The sequence below is a fragment of the Odocoileus virginianus genome, chromosome 10, assembly GCF_023699985.2.
Source record: "Odocoileus virginianus isolate 20LAN1187 ecotype Illinois chromosome 10, Ovbor_1.2, whole genome shotgun sequence".
In the NCBI taxonomy this organism is placed as follows: domain Eukaryota; kingdom Metazoa; phylum Chordata; class Mammalia; order Artiodactyla; family Cervidae; genus Odocoileus; species Odocoileus virginianus.
In genome coordinates, this window is record NC_069683.1 from 12,343,420 (window position 1) to 12,365,539 (window position 22,120).

Genomic DNA, 22,120 nt, shown 5'->3' on the forward strand with positions numbered 1-22,120 from the left:
GGAATGAAGAGCATATGACTTGAAAGGGAAGATTTTTTAAAGAGACTGTCCTGAGATAAGCTGGACTATCAAAACCAGAGACCATTATTGCTGGAAAAGAGCCATGTTGCCTAGAGTAGGCAGGAGTAGCCCCTCCGTTTTAAAAATGTTTAGGGAACGTGGTGATAGTAGCTGAATCTGTAAGCCAGATATAGTTCTTTTACTCTCAAAATGTTAGTTTCACCCATTTATGATCTCTGCCTTAGAAAAACATTTGTGGTCCATATTTCATTCAGTCCTTTTCTCTTTCACCTACTCAGGTGGATGTCATGAGACCAGTCACAAGAATCAGCCAATAAATTCCAAGTAGTTGTTAAACCTAAAGTTTAATAATCACCTCAGAAAATGAAAGCAAACTAATACTTTGAGTGTGCCCCCTCCCCCCACAAAAAAGCACATTTTACAAACGGGTATATTTTACCAGATAAAGCCCTGTGACTCCAGAAAGTATAAGTTTCACTGGCTGGCTGTAGAACCTGGGTCACTCAATCTGGTATCTGCACTTTAGTTCCCTCATCTGGAAAATGGGAATAAAAATGCTGAAGGATCTCTTTTGAGCACTCAGAAGAATAATTATAAAGTCATTTCCAGAAGGTTGTCTATTACAGAAATGACTCTTCAGAGACATCAAGATTATAAGGTAATTTAAAAAGTAACTCTGACAGTGTTTTAGGGAAAAAAAAATTAGTCACATTCTGCCTACATGGTACTAACATATGGCACAGCCCTCATGAGCTGCAACAGTGGGCTGAAATCAAAATGCAGTTGGAGGGAGGAGCAGTGTGACTCACTAGATGAGACAGATTTGGCCTTATGGCAGGGCAGTGAAACTAAGGCGGGCCTGGTGCTCTCCGAACACGCCAGATTTCAGCAGAGGATACGTGAGCATTCCGGGACAGGAGAATGGCTGGGCCCTGGGACTAGGTGCTCCGGCAGTGGCGCAGTTCCCGAGGCCCCCACTTCTCACCCGCGCCGGGAACTCTGTGCTGCCTCTGACTCCCGGGGCTTCGGAGGCGGAAGCCACACGGGGCTTCCCTGGTGGCTCAGATGCTGAAGAAGCTACTAGGGAAATATTTAACATTGTGTCACTGGAGCCTTGGGTTCAAGCTAAAAAGACACATAGAAGAGTTAGCAGTCCTGCCCAGAGAAAGCTACATGGAAGCTTGGCCACCACATGTAAATCGCTGCCGCTCCATCAAGCTGTTTTGTTGGCCAGGACTGACCCTGCTGCCAAGGAGACAGGAGGAGCTGAAGGCAGAATGAGATTCTTATTCACTGCCCCACCCTCCCCAAACAGAGGGCTGGGATTTGAGAATTACTTAGAGGTATTTGGGGAGGAAGTATGAAGTGTTTTTTTTTTTTAATGTATTTTGCATTTCCTGTCTGCCTCATCAGAGCACCTCCAAAATGGAATGGAGGTGAACTCTTGTTTCCATGTGTATGTAATCATGTGGAAAGATCATGTGACTCAACAGGAGATGAGCTGGCAGATCAGGGCAAGATAGAACAAAGCCCAGCTCACCACCATTCAACTTCTTTTTTTTTTTTGGCCCCGTTTTATTTTGTGGACCACTTTTTGTAACAGTTTCAGAAGGCTTAATCATTACGTTGGCTTTGTCAGATAGGTGTTATATTTATTGATTTCTACATACAGATGATGTTGGCATTCAGGCTTTATACCACTTCTGACTCTTAATTCTTAAATATGGGCTGCTCACAAGAAAATGTTTATCACTTTTTTTTTAAGTGTTGCTATATTGCATAACAGTGTTAACACTCCTGAGCTGTATACTCAGAAATGGTTAGATGGTAAATTCTTTGTTTTGTGTGACCCTGCTGTACCTCACAGCATGTGGGATCTTTGTTTCCTGAGCAGGGATTGAACCCACACCCCTCTGCATTGCAAAGTCCCTGTGCGTGTAGTTTTTTTTATTTTTTCTTTTTTTTTCAAGCTGGAGAAAAGTTGTTTCTAAAGAAAAGATGAGCATACTGGCCAGTGGTGAAGGAGACGAGGTTGAGATCTGTTTATAAACTTCTCTCCTAGGGTCAAGGAGAGGACACACATGGATGACTCAGTCAGCAAAGCATCAGAAGCCCCAAACTGAGTCTGAATCATGGAAATAGTAGCCACAGAGCAGGTGTCATAAGGCGGGGAAATGGTTTTTATACACCCCACAGCGAAAGTGTCAGGGTTTACCCCTGCTGACCAAGACATGTCAGAACTGGGCCTGAGATGGTGCAGGATCCACGCTGTTTACCATGAAACAGTTTACTTTGTGGAAGGAGATGCTCTGGGAATGAGGGAGTGACAGGGGAATTTATTTGGTGTTTCAGTGCATCTGTTTAAATTACCTAATCACCTCTATTTTACAGATGAGCAAAAGTTAGTGGTTAAATAGTTTCTCAGTCTTGGGTCCATCTGTTTGTTGCTGAGTTCTTTTACACATGTTTTTTTCATTGAATGCTCAGATCATTGAGGTAGATTCTACTCACTGTTAGCTGTGATATGTGTGTCAAGGATCCTGGATTAGGATCTAGTGGCAACTGCCATTCCCCTGCTACAGGTTCCTGAGGAAAACAGATAGAGCAGCCAATCCAGGCAAACCCTGCTGGATTTAGCACTAATCCCTGGTGGAGTTTCGCATCAGAAAGAGCTTGGTTAGGTAGGACAGCTTCCAGAGTTGATCCTTTTATCTGGTTGTTTGGCTTTCTAGGGTATGGGAGTGGAAGAACATGCAGTTTTCCAAAGCAGTAAGCCCAACCTTCTTACTGAACCAGCCACATAATGGGAGGGGAAAGACAGACATGAGGGCATTGCACGCAGTCTAAAAAGTAACGTTTTTTAAAGGAGCACAGTTTTTGTAAGTCATTCCTATTTGTTTCCTCTTCCAGTTAGAGATTTGTACAGTGACTTGGTTATATTCTGGGCATCCATTTGGTTTCTTTTGGGGGGGGTATAGTTAAGTCCACTTTTACAGGTGAGGAAACTAACCCTTAAGAGATGTTAATGAACTTGGTCAGAGTCACAGGTCTCCTGAGTAACAGGAGTTTTCACTAGCCCCAGTCAAATCTTTCAGGACCATTGAGATTTTGGACATTTACCTACATAGAAGATTTGCCTTAGAAAAATGGTCAGATTTGGCTTTATGGAGCTCAGCATTTAAGTAGTCTTTTCTGTGGTTTGTGTACAGGATCTTCCTCATAGACAACTTTTAATCTGATGTTCTGCAGGACCCAGACTTCTACTTACTAGAGTGAAGGAGAGGTTCTGGAAAAGATGGGACTTGCAGAAGAAAATTTATGATGTGCTTCAGTGTATCTGTCAGGCTTTCAATCAAGGGTCCAACTGCCTATCTTTGTATTCCGTCCAGCTCCTTCATTGCCTGGATTCCTGTGGTCTTGAGTGTTATTTCATTTCTTTGTGCCTTGTCTTGTCTGTAAGTGGAGATAGAATAGGCAGGAGGATTAAGTATTTATTTATTTATTTATTTATTTATTTTTTAGGATTAAGTATTTAAAGAACCAAAAGCACCACGTGGTGTACAGTAAATATCCAAAACATGTTAACTTTTGTAATTGTAGCCTCTTGTAAATGACTGGGCATTCTCCCCTACTTTCTGGTGTATAGCTTTTAAATATATATCCCATCCGTTTGAGGATGCAGACACTTAATACCATTGATGGCATCTTAAATGCCTTGATTTGTGATCACCTGTCAGATTCAAAGAGAAAAATCTGTTCAAGAAACTATTCATCTCAGAGCTGGACATAAAATTGGTGAATTATCTGTTATTTTGAATTATCCAGGCCTGTTTTCAAATTTCCCAGGAGACCTAGGGTTACCCTGAGGGCCAGAATAGGCATACAGGTAGGATCTGCCTTGCCTCTCTATCTTCCACCTGAACAGCTTCACCTTTATGTTTATGGGAAAAGCACTTCATTTAAAAGCATTTCAAAAACCTCTCATCTGGATCGTTGTTCCGTTCTTCTTTAGCTCCCTGCTTTATTATTAACATATTAATAATGTCCAGGTATTGTAAGAGCACTTGCTAACAGTGGTTAGTCAGAGAGTCACGCTGACGAGGCTGGAGTCATAGCTTTAGGCCTCATGTAGGTCTGAGCGTTGCTGTGCCTGTTACCAGCCTCTGTATGTGGAGTTTGCTTCCATGCACACGATGTGAGAGCTGTTGGTGGTGACTGAATCAGTTGACTCTGTCTTCCTTTGAAGGACTGTGTTTTGTTATTCAACATACAGGCCTGCAGAAAACTCTGAGAAATAAGGTTCATTACCTTGCCTACACCATGGGAGGTGTGTAGGAGATCTGAGACCTTTCCTCTCAGATCTCCTTCTGAGAGGAGATACTGTTCGTTCACTCTTGCATCCTTGAAACATGTCAAGATTATATAAAAGTTCCAAGATATATTCCAAAACCAAATATAAATTCTTTCCAGGTTGTGTGTTGTGGGATAAGTACTTTGCCTTTCAGAGTGCTCGGTACCACCAACTTGCAAGGCACGGCTGTAATTCTGGAGCAGCTGTGCTCTGACCGTCTGACTGTCACAAGCAGACGGTCCTGCTCGCTTCCTCGGTGCCGCCTTGCCCCGTCCATGTCTGTTGCCCCTCACCCCAACCCCACCCACCTTTTTGGTGTCCCCTTTCTCCCTAACTCCTCGTTTTTACCCATCTTTGAAACCACTTCTGTGCTTCCACACATGGTGATTAAGAGCATGAAGATGATGTTAATAGAAACAGACTTTGTGGAGCCCCAGGGAAGTATAGAACAAGGGTAGTTCAGGCTTCCTCACAGCTTGCAGTGCATTTTGTTTGGTTCCCTACGGAAATGAAAGATGTAGAAAATTCAAGCCTAGGGACTTTTCTGGTGCTCCAGTGGCCAGGACCCCATGCTCCCAGTGCAGGGCCCGAGTTCAGTCCCCGGTCGGGAAAAACCAGATCCCACATGCAACAACTAAGAGTTCGCATGCCGCAACTAAGACCCGGCACAGCCAGATAAGTACGTAAATACTCAAAGGAAGAAAGAAAAAGTGTCAGTTAAAAAAAATCCCTCAAACCTAAAGCTTTTAATTTCCATGTAGCTTTCCTCTCTCCCCAGAGCGTTTCTGTTTTTTTTTTTTTTTTTACAGACAAGGCAACCGAATGTGAGAAAAGTAAAACTGGAATGACAAAGCTTTTTAAAGAAAACACCTTCTTGTGTATTAATCTTCCCACTGTCCTCCTTCAAGTGACTAGGGCCTGTGTGGAGGAAGACAGTGTGTCCTTTTTTTGGTCTGCCTAAGTTTTCTTTAAAAAGTCTTTGGGTGACTTGGTAGGATGATTAATCTACTTATGTGTGTGTGTTTTAAATAATTCGTTTTCTTTTTCTCTGCTGTGTGTGAACTAGGGTGTTCTCAGTCCCCACAGGGCTGCCATTTTCTCTGGGACCTTGATGTGTGTCCCTCCTGCTTTAATATCATTGCTCCTTCTTAACAACCCCAGCCTGCGTTTTGCTCTTGTATCCTGGAGGTTCCCCAGCCAGCATGCAGTGTGAGTCTGGACTGACAGGATCACACACAGTAGTGCTGCTCAGCTTTTCCGTGCAATATACTGGGAAACATGACTCCTTGGTCTTTTATTTGCCCTTTATATCTTCCAGAATAAAACTAACAAGTAGACATTTAACTTGTTCTCTGCTGTCTTAACAAGCACTTCAGAGCACGCTCAAGACACTGTCCCTATACAAGTTTGTGCGGCCTGGATGGGCACATTTCTCAAGAGTGAGAGACTCTGGGCTCTGAAGTTAGAATTCTTCATGTATTCAGTAGATCATTTTAGCCTCTGAATTCCTAGAGTAGTCCCCACCTTGGAATGGCCATAATTATATAGGATTGAATGAGGTGTTATGAACTTAGAAATAGTAAGTTCCTTTCCTCTCAATAACTGCTGATGATGTAGGCAGGTCCAAGAAAGTTTTTTTAGTTTTTGTGTGTCATAGTGTAAACTTTGCATTAAAATGGTTGGAAGCATCATTACTTCATTAGCAAAATTGGAGACTGGTTAAGTCTGTATGAAGCGTCAGTTAAGTATTCATGCACCCATTTTATGCCAGTCAGGAAATGTCTTTGTGTTCAAAGAGGGTAGGTAGAGTGCATTGTCTCCTGGTGAGTTCTGGTTCTGGCTTTGTGTTTCAGAATTCTTAACACTTTGCGGTGTAGACTTGGTGACTTTCTGCAGTTCTCTGTCTGTAGCCAGGGCCAGACCGAAGTAGAGCTGGCAGGAGCTGTAGATGGACTTTTGTAGGAATTTGGGCAATAATAGAATCAGTCTTTACTTGAAAGATTGTTCAATAGGTTTAAAAATGAAATAGATTGGTGTTTTGGTTTCTCTGTCTCTTTTTACCTTCAGTTAACTTCCCTATCTTCTAATTTTTTTTGTTTGTTCGTTTCAGTGGTTCACCACCGTCCTGGGGCCATCAGTATTCGTTTACAAGGCGGGAACTGCAGGTTGCTTTTTTTTTTTTTTTTTTTTTGACGCTTTGAAGTTTTTATTGTCTTCTGAATTAGTGTTTTTTTTTTCCATTTTTGGCTTTCATTTAATCAGTGAAAGAGCAGAGGCATGGTGATAGTGCTAGAGACAACTTCCAGGTTGACACTGGCCCATTGATCAGTATGGTACTGGTATAATTGCCGGACCAGGTACAATGCAACTAGTTAGCTAGTCACTTTCCCATCTTTTTTTTTTTTTTCCATTTATTTTTATTAGTTGGAGGCTAATTACTTTACATCATTGCAGTAGTTTTTGTCATACATTGAAATGAATTAGCCATGGATTTACATGTATTCCCCATCCCGGTCCCCCCTCCCACCTCCCTCTCCACCCGATCCCTCTGGGTCTTCCCAGTGCACCAGGCCCGAGCACTTGTCTCATGTACCCAACCTGGGCTGGTGATCTGTTTCACTATAGATAATATACATGTTTCGATGCTGTTCTCTTGAAACATCCCACCCTCGCCTTTTGCAGGTTGCTTTTGAAGAGTTTTATACCTAGCACCAGCCTATTCAGGACTATTGCTTTGGGGAAATAGCGTGGCTTCTTCACATTAATAATATGATCTTTAACTGCTCAGGGCTTACCTTTCTGGCTCAGCTGGTAAAGAATTCGCCTGCTATGCAAGAGACCTAGGTTCAGTCCCTGTGTTGAGAAGATCCCCTGGAGAAGGGAAAGGCTACCCACTCCAGTATTCCTGCCTGGAGGATTCTATGGACTATATATTCCCTGGGGTCACAAAGAGTCCGACAGGACTGAGCGACTTTCACGTTTAACTGCTGAAAGGATTATACAACCTTTAGCTTTATGATAGTTTCCCACCCAAGAGCAGATGCTAAAAATGATTGTTTTGATGACCTCGATGTGCTGTAGTTCAGTCTCATAAATTCTAGTCATTGATTTGCTGTTTGTTGTGACATTTTTGGGTAAGCATCTTTTTAATAAACCTTTGAGTACTTTAGTTCTCCTTTTTTTTTAACTTGCTGGTGTTCTTAAACTAACTTTGAGGCATTAATGTAATTGTGTATTGTGTACTTTAAAATGGGGAGAGGGAGAGTTTGTTTATCTTCAGTCTCAGTGACAAAGGGGCTTTTGTTTGACACGAAGCTATGTATCTGGAGTTATGAGAAGTATAGGCATGGTCCACTTATTTTTCTTTCCTTGGTTTTTTAGAGTGAAGACACTAGTCCAGAGAGGGAGGTGGAAAGCTACAGGTATGGGCTAACTGCTGGATGGTTGTGCTCTGTGGTTATCTTTTTAACCTTCCTTCGTGCATGAGGCTTGTTTTGCAGATGTGAAAAAATTGCCTTCAGAAAGGTGGTGATGGCTTTTTTCTACAGTTTGGGATTAAATTTCCTATTCCTGGGAGGCTAGATTTTTTTTTTCCTCCTTCCCAACTTTCTCCTTAGCTGTTTACCAAGGTAAGGTTATCTCCCATCTGAACTAACTGCTGCCTAGTTCAAATAGTTGGAGCTGGGCAGGGGAGTGGAGAAGGGGTGGGAAGAAGGGGAGGGCATGTATGTGTATGTGTGTATATCTACACACAGCAGCTGCCTGGCTGGCTCCCTTTCCCCTTTCTACTTCATAGTTGGAAAAGGATTAGTTGCTCAGTGGTGTCTGAGTCTTTGCAACCCCATCAGCTGTAACCTGCCAGGCTCCTCTGTCCATGGAATTCTCGCAAGAATACTGGAGTGGATTGCCATTCCCATCTCCAGGGGATCTTCTCGACCCAGAGATGGAACCTGGATCTCCTGTGTTGCAGACAGATTCCTTACCATCTGAGCCACCTCATACTTGGAAGACCCTAAAAGTGAAAAAGTGAAGTCTCTCAGTCGTGTTTGACTCTTTTCGATCCCATGGACTGTAACCTACCAGGCTCCTCTGTCCATGAAATTTTCCAGGCAAGAGTACTGGAATGGGTTGCCATTTCCTTCTCCAGGGGATCTTCCTGACCGAGAGATTGAACCTGGGTCTTCTGCATTGCGGACAGACGCTTTACCGTCTGAGCCACAGCTTTACCGTCTAAGCCATGGTGGCTTATTGGGAGACCCTAAGTAAACTAGAACAAAGATGAGGATAGAACTTAGTGAATTTCACAAAGATGATAGGACCCTCTTGGGACCAGAATTTGTTCAACATACTGGTTTTTAAAGCAGCACTGGAACCTAAATAAAGCTTCAACTTAAAGTATATTGTTATCAAACGGTTACACTTAAATTCCAGAACTAGTTGGGGACCTGAAAATATGACCTGATTTGAAGGGTGATCAGTTTGACAGGATGATTTATTTGGTCAGGTTTGTCCCAGAAACTCCATGGAAGTTTCTGAGCTTACACTTTTGCTGAGAGAACTAAGCATAGAAGAATGTCTTTCTGCTCGGACTTTGATACTGATTGGGGAGGAGATAGGTGATTAAAGATAGGGAGAGGAAATGGAAAACTTTTAGATTCCAAAAAAGGTAACTTTTCCTCCCTTCAGTCTTGTCCGTCTTTTTAGTGTACCATAATACACATAATAATTTAACAGGCAAACAGTCTTAGACATAACAGTTATGAAACTTAGTGCTTTTGGTCTTACTGTGATTTTAGATTTGGAATAGAACTTTTTTTTTAAAACGATACTTCTATTCCTTCTTTAACCCCCCCATCCCTCTCTTCAGAATTTTTTCATTGTCTAGACTCATGGAAACTCAACAAAGGTTTTCTGTTTTAAGATGTGCTCAACTCTCACATGTTTGCAGAAAGTCTCCCACAAAGGGACATGTCACAGAGATAATTAGCAATTTAGGTCTGTGTATTTTTGCATATGCAAAGTACTAGCTTGGGAGTATTAGGAGACCCACTAATGATACTAGAGGTACTAAACTTTAGAAATGAAATTCAAGTCCAGGAAGATTTTAGGCTAAATTTTAAGTTGTTCTAGTTGGTTATTTCCAAGTAGTATCAGTTCGTTGCTTCTGAGGGGATATCCAGTCCACTTCACTGTGTTAGGTTATGACTTTTCCCTGAATTTTTGCACTTTTCCTTAAATAGACTAATGATGGAGTTTTTTAATGACATAGACTCTCTTTTATAATTTAGTAGTAGGCTCTCATTTTCTCTATGCTCATATAACCAGACTTCACATTTTTGCCTTTTAAAACACATTTAGATTATTGAGATGGAAGTATAAAATCCCTTCACCTGTCATTGAACTCCCTGGTTACATCAGTCAAGATCGACAGCCTGACATTTGCACGTTCCACGTGGGCTTTTTTGCTTAACTATACTTTGCTCTTTCTTTTGACAAATCAAATGCTGTGACTCTAGCATTTCTGTTTTCTAATCCAGTGTTTAAGCTGTTTGTTCCCTTCTGATACTCCCAATGTGGGGTGTGCCATTCTTTCGAGGCGTCCCGCATCCTCTGGTGGTACCCACAGGGCTTTATAGGAACACAGGGCAGGGCACCTAAGGGATTCAGGAAGGTTTTCTAGGAGAGATGGGTGTGTGTGTGTGTGTGTGTGTGTGTGTGTGTGTGAGAGAGAGAGAGAGAGAGATGGTGTGTGTGTGAGAGATGGTGTGTGTGTGTGTGTGTGTGTGAGAGAGATGGTGTGTGGTGTGTGTGTGTGTGCATGTGTGCGCTGTGTCCGACTCCACGACCCCATGGACTGTAGCCCGCCAGGCTCCTCTGTCCATGGGATTCTCCAGGCAGGAATAGTGGGGTGGGTTGCCATTCCCTTCTCCAGGGGATCTTCCCAACCCAGGGATCGAATCCACGTCTTCTACCTGTGTCTCCTGCGTTGGCAGGTGGATTCTTTACCACTGAGCCACCAGGGAAAGCCCCAATATCTTATCCTCTGATCATTTTTAATGATTTGGGTTCTTACTGTGGGAACAGACTGATTGTTCCTACCCTCACATAATCAAGCTTTGAATTACTGCCCTTAGAAAAAGAATATTCAAGGCAAAGAAAACTGAAACAGCCAACTAGGGGCGAAGAGGAAACCATGAATGTAAATTCACAGACATGTGGTTCAAGGGAGATTGAGGGAAGGTTAGGGCCTTCTGTTGCAGTGGACCCTGGATTTTAGTCCTAGACTGTGTTTCTGATTAAGAACTTTTAAACAACTGCTTATGGATAGTGTGCTATGAATAACTTTTAATTCTCCTTTTTAATTTCACTCTAACAGCTGCATTTTTGTATTTCCATAATTGTTTTTATCATCACTTTGTAACCCTTTTCTAAAATGGAGTGACTTGTGATTAATTTCTGTTCTTTCTTTTCCCACAAGCATGTTGAATTTAATTATACCAAGATAATTCTTGTGACCTGCTTAAAGAGAATCCCCCCTCCCCCTATGTAATAACATTTCCACCTTGTAGGTTTTTAAAACATTGCAGCCTTATCCATCATAGAATGAATTTTAAAACATTACAACCTTTGACTTAGTAAAAATTACTGTAAGGAGTACACATCCTTTCATACACTGAGCAGTACTCTCGTTATAGGTGTGATTCTGATTAAAATAGAGATGGAGTTAGGAGTCATGAATTTTTGGTGAATAATAAAAGCATAGCAACCAGTGGACTTTCTGAAAACTTGATTCATTTTTAAAGAAATCCTTGAACTAGAAAATCTGACTTGGTTGTTAACCGACCTCACACAGTTACTCCTTAGTCAGGTGCTTCCCTGTAGGAAGAGGCGTGTGGTCGGCTCCAGCGCGCATGAACAAGGACCAGACTGGCCAGTCGCTCAGCCAGCCCCTGCTGGGGTCGCTGTCCCCTTGCTCTCTGGCAGTCGGGGCTCGGTGCACTCTGTCCTGGGTGCCCCTTGCCGTCTCCTCACTGGCAGCCTGTCTCTGCTTCCTCTTGTTAATAGGGTGGCAGAGAGCTCCTTCACTGCTGTCTCTACACGGGATCGCATGGGCCAGGGTCTCTGACGAAACGGAAAGAGCAGTTACCTGCTATTTTACTTGTACATTTTGGGTGGTGATGTCTGGATGTTGGACAGAAGACAGTTTCTACCTTTCTCCATTAGATGCAGACAGGTGTCAGCCATTGCTGGACAGACTAGAACATTCAGACCTGTGCCTCGACATAACTGCCTTTCCTTATTTTCTGTTTTAACGTCATTCTGTATCTTTAGCTCATTTGTTTACCTCTTTACATAACTTCTTTTTTTTCAAAGTTCCCTGTATTGTGATCTGAGCTTGAGTGAAGTGAAACCTTTGAGGTAAGGCAACCCTAATGGTGAAAATGGAAAGAAGTCCTGTGAAATTTGGGAGCCTTCAGAGATAGTTTTAGAGTCACTGCCTAAATATTGAAATGCCACCATTTGTTGTTTGGAGGGATGTGGAGCTAAATTGAGAATGAGAGTACCACATCTGCCTTGACTGCTAAGTATATCTATCTCTGCTGCTCACCCATAATAGAATTTTTATGTGTGCATTCATTAATCTTGGTTTTAGGAACAGTTCAAAAGAGGGCAGACTGTGAAGAGACCTAGTCTACGTTCCTCTCTCCTTCTCTAAGTGTTTGTTTTTTTTCATTATTATCACTGTGGTGGCTTCTGTTTGTTTTTCTTTTGTGTTTTGTTTCTCTGCTACTGCTAAGTCACTTCATACTGAACAAACAGTGTTTCTTAGTACTCTGTCAAGAGACAGAATATACTATTTTTATTTTTTGTCTTTTAAATTTTCTGGCAAATTAAGATTCAGACTTACTAAAGTTGTTTTGCCTTGTGCTCCCTAAATGAATGCCACTGCAACAGCAATTTTTAAAGCCCTTCACTTCGATAAAGACCATCAAGAAAGCAAAGTTGGTCCCGTGCAGGTGGTAATATAAGAGCAATATGTTTCTGGTGGCCGGTTCTTCAGCCACCTTGCCTCTGGCCTGCTTCTAATGGATGGTCTGAACCATCCCTCCTTAAATAACTCTTCTGAGGTTAGTTTGAAACCCAAACAGTGCGTTCATTGCTGTCTTTGGCACATGGAAAATAAGTTCAGACCAAGGCTAACAACCCAGTTCTTTCTAAAAACATTTTCCGACTACATGACGTGAACCTCCCCCCCCAGCCCCTTTCTTTTGCTCCAGCTAGTTTCCCGCTTTGGGGGGTTCCTCAGAAACTGATCGGCAGGGAGGAGTTTGGAAGATGTGAAGCGAGTTTGTGTTTCTTCTGCTCTGTCAGCCGCTGCTGTCCTCATGGGTCTGACACTCTATTTATCTGACAGTGCACTTAGTACTGCTTCGCCAGGGAAAATCGCACAGAACCAGCCCGGCATCAGCACTTCCATTGTGTACAGGGCTGAGCCGCCCTCCACAGCACACGTCCCGGGCTAATCCCGCGCCCCCTGCCCCTTCCCCAGCCCCGCCTGCTTCTGTGGCACTCACCGCCGGCCTCCCTGAGCTCCTGTTTCCACTTTGTGTCTTTTGTGGGGCCCAGGAAGCCAAAGCTGTGTGTATTTGTGGATCAGACAAGTGCAGCAAGTTAATATCATTGGCTTCTGAAGGGGAGAGTGAGGTGATGGCTGCCTTTAAGTTGGATTTCCTTCCAGAAATGATGGTGGATCATTGCTCTTTGAATTCCAGTCCCGTGTAAGTATTCTTGTTGTCTAATTTTTATCATAAGTAGAGCACTTTGGCTGTTTTTTCTTTGTTACTTGTTAAAATGAGTCCCTTTCCTTAAAAGAGGGAAGAAAAAAAATTGGGTAAGGAAGCCAAAGTCCACACTAGTTGTTTTCTATTGCAGTCTGATTCTCTCTCATTACTGCTGACTTCCTGTAGCTGTGACTAAGTTTTGTACATAAGGATGCATTTGATACATGACCAGCTCAACATCAGCTCAAGTGTGCTGGGCTCTGGCCCCTTCAGCTTAGTGTTCCTGTCTGATAGATTCTAAGGTATTTTTTTAAACCTTAGGGTTGGGTATACACCTTCAGATAATCTTTCAGGAAGCTATTTGTTTATTTGTATGTTTTATTTCTAATGATCAAATTTTTAGACTCATATCACAAACTTACATAGCTACGGTGTATTTAGCAGTGTATACAGAACACTGTATTGATGTGTAAACTAACCCTGAACCTTGACCCTCCCTGTCCCCCCAACTAATTGAAAATACAACACAATATGTGATTTTGGGGGACATCAGATGTGCCCCACCCCAAGGGGGGCAAACTGAATTAATCTTGATTGGCAAATTGCCTAAATAAATTTTGAACGTAAAAAGTGAGAAGCCTAATCAGTTTGTGTTATTGTTCACCGTTTTATGCAACTAAAATGCCAATCTGGCTCTGAGTTGTGCCTGAATTCTGGGCTATGTATTAAAGAACATACTTCTAACCCTTGATTTCAGTTACTTTAACCAGGCTTCAGAGTACCTTGGAACCTAAGTGAAAGAGACTTAAGTCATTCAAAACCAAGAATAGGAAGTGGTAGAATATAGAATACTCCCTAGATCACAGGGGTAGTGCAAGTCTTTGACATTAGGCCTCCGTGTGCAGATCAGTTTGCCTTGGGATTCGGTGTAACAAGTGTGGTGATAGCAGATTCTCAATGGTTCTTTGTGGAATAGTTTTGGGGGCCTCAAACAGAGTTGGCTTGCTCATTTGAAATGGATCCTGTACCTTCTCTGTAGTCTCCAAAATAATGGTAATTTAGAAGTGTCTTTTTATAAGAGTTCTCTTTACTGCTAAAATAAAACCTTAGCAGTAGATTATAGGTGAAATCACAGTGAATGCCATCATAAAAAATTATAATAAAAATATTGCCACATACTGGATAGATGATCCCTAGAATTAGGCCTGAATTGTCTTTCATTGTAACACTTTCTGTCTATGCATTACCATTGCCTAGTGGTTCGGTACAATATTTTTCCTCAGCCTGTTTTCTTATCTTTTACTAGGTCGGCCTAATTCAGTAGCCCATGAAATTTGGATCATGGACCACTATGTAAAAGTCACCTGGACTTAAAAATTCAGGTTCTGCACACATGCCCAGATAATTCTCATGCTAGAATGGGCTCAAGGATCTATTTTAATAGTATCCCATGTGGTTTTTATATACACTGAAGTATGAAAACTAATGGAATAAGTACAGTGCTCATTCTGAGTAGAAGTAATCAGGGAGTACTCTATTATATTACTATTTTTTTCCAAGAGCATTTGCTTTTGTTTTAATCATCCATCTTCACAAAACGTTTGTGAGGTTAATTGGGCATAGGCTATTGCCCCTGTTTTACAGTTGAGAAACCCAGCTGAGAGAGGCTGTGACTGACTTGACTGAGGACAGTTAGTATCAACCTTGGGCCTAAAATGCAAGTTTGCCGGTCACCTCTTTATTTTCTGCCTGCTGGACTTGGCTTCCTCAGGCATCATTAAGCAGTTACCATCAGCTCTTCTCACGCCTGCAAGTCCTCTGGCCCCCTCCCAGGGGCGCCACACACCCAAGCCAGAGTGGGAAGAAAGTTCTAGAGGATGGTGGGTGCTTGTCACCTCTTGGATTCTCTCTCTCTCTTTTTTGTATTTATTTATTTGACTGGACCAGGTCTTAGTTGTGGCACGCAGGATCTTCAGGCTTTGATGCAGCATGTGAATCTTCAGTTGCAGCATGTGGGCTCTAGTTCCTGGGTCAGGGATCGAACCCAGGCGCCCTGCATAGGAATCTTGGAGTCTTAGCCACTAGACCAGCAGGGAAGTCCCACCTCTTGGATTCTCAACCCTTCTTTTCACTCATATTGCTCTAGCAGAAGACTTGATATCACTAGTTTTCTCTCTGAAGTGATACTGCCTGGGAATACGACCTAGCAGTGTATCTTTTCCAAAATTTCAAATTACAGCAACAAAAATCGCTGGAGGAGCTGTGTAAGGGCTGAGGGGCCCGCTCCCTAGCTCCCTTTCTTGTTTGTGGTGACAGGCGCTGCAGAGACTTACTCTCTATAATACAGCAACAGGGGACGCTGACGAGCACTTGGCATGGGCCCTGGGACAGAGGTGTTCTCTAGGCTGGGGTCATATCTCAGCCCTGACCTCTCAGCTTCTCTGTTGTTTCAGGGGGCACTGATGTGTTTCTCTGATCTTTATGACTGTACCCTGGATGCCCCTTGAGTTCTGTGTGCCTAGTCTCGTTCCCCTAGAGAGCAACTGGTAAGTAACTCAGGCCAGTGTTGCTGGGTCCTCTCCATCCTGATGTTCTGTGCACATTGTGAGCCGGAGGACCAGGTCGGAGTCGGTGGTGTCTGGAGATTGGGATGTAGCCAGGTGTTCATGCCTGCTGGGGAGGTAGAGGGATTAGTAAGTATGTGAAAGTTTTCTGTTTGTATAGTGAACAAATGGAGGTCAACAGGTAATAAGGGGAGAGGGAAAAAACTGAGTAATTAAAGATTTTGGAAATGATTTTTGAACAGTTGTGAAGGTAGTATTTGCCAGCTTGTTTGGCTACAAGGAACAGATTCCACTCAAACTAGTATATATGAAAGGCTTTTCCTGTAAGGACACAGTGGGCTGGACTATAATATAATCAGGAACTCTACCGCTCAGGGACTCGAAAACTCCAGCTTTTTGACCCAGGGCACACATTCAGCTGTCTGCATGTGCTTCTGCTGTTCACCTACTGGATAGCTTTGGTTGCAGCGTGACTTGGCTTTGCCATTGCCCTTCCAGGATGTCTTGACACCGCCCTCCCCCCCCCCCATATAATTAACACACACAAAGTTTACCCTTTCAACGCACACAGTATCCGTGATTTTTTAATTTTAAAACAAACTTTAAAATTTGTTTTTTACTATATCCATAAAGTTCTGTGATTATTACCACTAATAACAGCATTTTCATCACCTCCAAAAGAAATCCTGTCCTCTTTAGTGATCATTCCCTCCCTTTCTCCCCACCTCTAATTCCCATTCCCAAGCAACCACTAACCTACTTTCTGTCTCCATGGGCTTGCCTGTTAGTTTCACAGATGTAGAATCACACAATATGTCACTTTTTGTGATTGACTTCTTTTATTACCTTAATGTTTTCAAGCTTCCGCTGTATTGTAGCATGACTCCCATTGTCTCTTTCCACTACCCGCTCATCTCAGCTTAGCTCAAGCTTTCCTGAGTTGCAGCTTTTCCTCGTGCACCTTCATCACCGACTGCCTCTTTCTGTCGGTGGGTTCTAGGTTCTGTAGAGCAGTCCTGGGCAGTAGAACTTCCCGTGATATTAGAAATGTTCTTCTGAGTAGTCCCTGCTGATCCAGTACTTAGGACTCCAGGCTTTCACTCCTGAGACCCTGGATTCAGTCCCTGGTCAGGGAACTAAAATCCTGCAAGCCGCATGGCGTGTCCCCCAAAAGACTTAAAAAAAAATCTTCTGTCTCTGATATCATGTGTAGTCGACACTAGTCCTATGTGGCTAGTGCAAATTGAGAAACTGGATTTTTATTTTTATTTTTTTTTTGCCTTTTAAAATTTATTTATTTTTAATTGGAGGATGACTGCTTTACAATGTCCTGCTGGTTTCTGCTGTACATCAACACAAATCAGTCCCCAGTGTACATACGTCCCCTTCCTCCTGAACCTTCCTCCCACCTCCCACCCCATCCCACCCCTCTGGGTCGTCACAGAGCGCCAGGTTGAGCTCCCTGTGTTACGCAGCAACTTCCCACTAGCTATCTATTTTACATATACATGTATGCATGTTAAGTCGCTTCAGTCGTGTTCGACTCTGTGCGACCCCATGGACAGCAGCCCACCAGGCTCCCCTGTCCACCAGATTCCCCAAGCAAGAATACTGGAGTGGGTTGCCATTTCCTTCTCCAGAGAAACTGGATTTTTAAATTTAAATAGTAACATGTGGCTAGTGGCTGTTGTCTTACTCAGGGCAGCTATAGAAGGTCTTGATTAAGCGTAGGTCACAGTCTTAGGTTTCTAGACAGCCAATGCATCATCTTGTTAAGATCCATCTCCTGGTCTAGTCATGGGGGCCAAGGGATGGAAAAAAAAGTAGAATAGAACATTAACTCTGCCCTCTGAGCTGGGCCTGGAGCTGGGAAGCTTTGATAGGAAAAGGTGAAGACAGGGGCTAAGAGTTTTGAGTGGAAGTGTACTTTGACGATATAACTCTTCATTTCCCTGCCCCGTCTCTTCCAAATTGGTTGTTCCCCTGTCCTGTGGCGAGTTCTATCGGGAGTCAGGTAGACAACACAGCCTCTCGTCCTGACCCCTCCTAGTTTCTGATTCTTCACGACTTCGCCAGTTGCTGCCAGAGCCAGAAACACAGAAAGAAGCGGGTACCATGCCTCTTTGCTGGAACACTGGCTGCCTTCTCGCCTCCCTTCCCTGCTGCGGGTCTGCCTTTCCTCTCTCCCACCCCGCTCCCCAGGCAGCACCCCACTGACGGGTAGCACTTCCTCAGAAGATGAGGAGTCCCCACGGACCTGCCTCTTAGGACTGACAGCGATGGTATGGGCACTTCTCCAGGGGGTCTGTTGATTCCTGAATAAATGTAATGAATGCTTAATTTAGAATCACTGACTCTGAGGGGCTCCCTGTCAGTGGGCAGATGAGACACAGTTTGAGGACGTATTTAGTGGTGGGCAGAGGAAATGCCATACGTGGATACTGTGGGACCCTTGGCGTGTCACACTGGTAGTCTTGTCCCCAGGTGACTTTTTTATGTAGTGGTTTCTTCTTGAGGACAAGGTGCATACTAGAAGTATGTGTGGAAGGTTGAGAACAGAAGAGCGTTGTTGATCATGTCTTCAGACACAGTAACAGTTGCTGAGGAGTTTGTGACTGCTTACTACATACACATGTAGTTGCTTTCCTCTTTTTTTTCTCCAGCTGATATTGGCACTTATACTTCTAATTGTATCTTCTTGTGCTCCAAAGAAAGACCCCATGTTTTCCTTATTTACTGATGCATACCACATCTTGAGCTTCCCTTGTAGCTCAGTCGGTAAAGAATCTGCCTGCAGTGCAGGAGACCTGGGTTCGATCCCTGGGTGGGAAAGATGCCCTGAAGAAGGAAATGGCAACCCACTCCAGTGTTCTTGCCTGGAGAATCCCATGGACGGAGGAGTCTGGTAGGTTCCCAGTCCATGGGGTTGCAAGAGTCGGCCATGACGTAGCGACTGAAGCACCACTGCCATACCACATCTAGCACAGTGATTGCGCTGTATAAAGAAGAGCTCAGTAGTAATTGGAGGAAGAAATCAGTCAGTGAGTACTCCAGTTGAATGATGTCCACTGCATCTTGAGTGCGGCCTGATCATTTGCTGTGCTCTAGAAGTGCTTCTCAAACTGGTGAAGGACCATGTCCCATCCCTTCCTCCACCCAGCCTGTAAAATACAATAAGATAATGTCATAGAAAAGCAAAATAATGAGGTAAAGGCTTGCATTTTGCATATCTTTTTAATATTCAGTTAGCCATATGTAAAATTGTGGAGTGTGATTCCTGTGAAAGTTTTTAATGGTTAAGTTCAAAGATTGCTCCAGTTCTTGGGGGAGTCTTCTGGTTCTTGAATAGGTATACTCGGGGGACAGGGTGATTCAGGCAGTAGGTGGACATGAAGAAGTGAGAGGGACTTGGAGAGTAAAGAGAAAAAGGAAAGGCACTTGTCTGGAATGCTGAGTCTCCACTGAACTTTTGGGTAAAGCACAAATCATATAAATTGACTACATTTATACTTTTGTGCTAAAAAGCGATGTAGAAAATTTAGAAGTGGTACATGAATACAGAAGGAAGGGACAAACTGAGAGTGGTTGCCTCCAGTGAATACAAACTGGTGAGCGCCTGCCTCTTCAGAAATAGCTGTCTGCTTCTTTATAGTCAAAACATTCTAAGCGCCATTTATTTGGGTGCTATGTTAACCCTCCCTGGAATAGAAATATGATTAAAAACTAGCGCCATTTTAATAAAATATTAAAACTGGTAATTAAAGTTGTGGAGCACGGATGGTAGGAAGTGATACCCATTTTTTCACTAGTCATAGGACTTTTAAAAAAATTTGTGATAAAATGATTTCTGTTCGATCATTGGGGTTAGGCGTTTAGAAGTAGCTATGTTATATTTTTTGCAGCAACTTGCCAAACGTGGTTTTAAATTAATAAGGGAAAACCAATGAAACCGTGTAGTTCAAAATGCTTAAAAGCGGGGAGGGGAAGTAGGTTGATCCTGTGACAGTGAAATCCTCACAGGAGAGGATACCTGCTCTTTAATCTGTGAGCCCTTTGTGCACAGCATTGATTTTTATCAAGTTTAGTTGCTTAAATGGGGGAATTGTTCAGAACAAGAAATTCTTCCCACCCCGCATCTGGGTGATTACTTTGAACCAGGCACCAGTACGAGGTGTGACTATAAGAATACGAATGAAGTGATGTCTTCCTTCAAGGAGCTCTCAGTCTTGTTGGGAGAGGTAGGTGGAGCCAGAGCTTGCTAAAAGGTGTTCAGTCCTGTAATCAAGTTGGAAATTTAGTGTTGTTTGAGTCTTGATGGAACTGACCAGTTAACCTGGGGAAGAGTATGGGGAACCTTCATAGACAAAGCAACAAGGATTGGTTTATATGATGTTTGTCTTACAGTTTTTGATGTTTAGTACCTAGACATGAAAATAGCCCTGTATTCAGTTACAAGAGATGTAGGAACTAGAGGATGAACTACTAGATTCAGCATTCTTAATGATTTTCAAATACTAGTCAAAAGGTAGCAGTGGTGACAAAACTTAGTTTTTCTTTTAAAGAAAAGTGGTGTTTTATTTGGGGTTGAACATTAGAATACGTGAAAGAAAGAAAGACATGTTTGAACATAATGATGTGATTTCTGGATTTAGCAAACACTGAAAAAAGTTAAACATGCTAACTATTTGAAATTTAAGCTGTTACTAGTTTGGATAAATACTCAGAATAAGATTGTGAAAAGGTGGTAGAAGGACTTTGATTCATTCTGAGTGGAAACATTCAATAGTGTAGGAGTTTCCCCCGTGGTTCTTGACAGACAGACAGAACCCAGGGGAGTGCGCTGCCTGACAGAAGGAAGGCCCTTAAGTAGGGGTGTTACAGATGGGTGTGATCAAACTGGAGGAGTTTGTGGACACTATAACAGTTAAGAGTTGGTAAGGGAATTAACTGGTGAAATCTTGGAGAAATAGCAGCAAATCGGATTACTTAGAAACAAGACCCTAGAATGATGACATCATTGTTTATATAACAATCATTTGTGAAAGTTGAAGAGGTTTTATTTTGTTTTGATTGGAGGACCTCACTCAAGAGTACCAGGATTATGTGTGAGACATCATCAACCAAAGATTAATGTTCTAGTCAGTTCTTAGGCCTTGGAAGTCCTGTGCTTCTGTTCTGACATCTGCTGAGAGAAAACTTTTCACCCGTCATCGTGTAGATTGAGAATCCTGAAACCTACCCATAAGCAGTAGTCTTTTGTGATTTTGTGGACACTTTATAAAGTTTTATTAGCTCTACTTAAAAATGATTAAAGCTTTCTTGAGGAACTTTACCTCTTAAGTTCTTCTGATACTTCTCTAGTTAGACAATTCATTTACTTAGATAAAGCCCAGGGTGTCCTAATCAGAATGATGCCTTTAGTTTCGGATCAGATGGAAGGGGTGGCATAATGAGGGAGGGCTGGGGAACTCTGGTAAATAGAATATGAGTAGTGAAAAGAAGTAGGTTTTTTTCCCCTTACTTCTTCAGGAAGTAATTGAGACTTTTAAAGAAAAGAAGATTCTTTTGGAAACAACATGAATACATAATAGAAGTTTTATTTTACGCAGCTCAAAGAAAATGAACGGCACCCTGGACCACCCAGATCAACCGGATCTTGATGCTATCAAGATGTTTGTGGGCCAGGTTCCAAGGACCTGGTCTGAGAAGGACTTGAGGGAACTGTTTGAACAGTATGGTGCTGTCTATGAAATCAATGTCCTAAGGGATAGGAGCCAAAACCCTCCACAGAGCAAAGGTAAGGAAGGGCTTTGAATTTATGTGTATTTGCAGGCACACGCATGCTCTGTCTCATTGCCAGGATGCTCTTGTGGTCATGGCGGTAGTGTTGGGGGGGATATGACTGTCTTTTTCTTGCAGCTATATCTCCCAGTCCAAACATGTTTAATGACTTAACAATAAAATAAAATCCTCATGAGTGACATCACAAGGATAATTTAATTTGTAAGTTGGATTCTTGGGCAGTCATTTTCAAGATCTGTAAATTCAAGAGACAGACTCATGTGAGTGTCTCATTTGATCTTGGTAATGGAACGACAGAAATAAAGTTGAAGTACACCAACCATGTAGGCTGTTTTTTAGTATTTTAGCTAGGGTGAGTGGAGAGAGAGGCTGTCTAGGCACTCGTGGTTTTTGTTGGTGTTACAGAGGCCTTCTGGGGTGGCTCAGCAACTGGGAGGGGTTTGTAGATCACCTGTTTGTTATAGCCCCAAAGTGACCGGGGGAGGAAGGCAAGCTGCCTCCAGAAACACCCAGCAGAGGAGAGGGTTTATAGGACTGATAGTAGATGAGGCGTTAGCTTTGCCCCTAGACACACGCAGATACACACTTGTTTTCCCCAA

The 22,120-nt window shown here is 42.8% G+C and overlaps 1 protein-coding gene across 29 annotated transcripts in view; it reads left to right on the top strand.

The window, feature by feature from the left end:
- The window catches only part of CELF1 (CUGBP Elav-like family member 1), an 88,343-nt gene that overhangs the window by 24,791 nt on the left and 41,432 nt on the right, over positions 1 to 22,120 (top strand). For 16 of the 29 annotated variants that reach the window (XM_070473008.1, XM_070473007.1, XM_070473016.1 and 13 more), the window contains 3 exons: positions 6,483 to 6,537; positions 7,754 to 7,794; positions 21,329 to 21,516. In XM_070473008.1, coding sequence (XP_070329109.1) covers positions 6,483 to 6,537; positions 7,754 to 7,794; positions 21,329 to 21,516 — 284 coding nt within the window. Of the gene's footprint in view, positions 1 to 6,482; positions 6,538 to 7,753; positions 7,795 to 13,000; positions 13,153 to 21,328; positions 21,517 to 22,120 lie in introns of those variants that run through there. The other 13 variants (XM_070473029.1, XM_070473025.1, XM_070473026.1 and 10 more) reach the window with 7 other exon arrangements.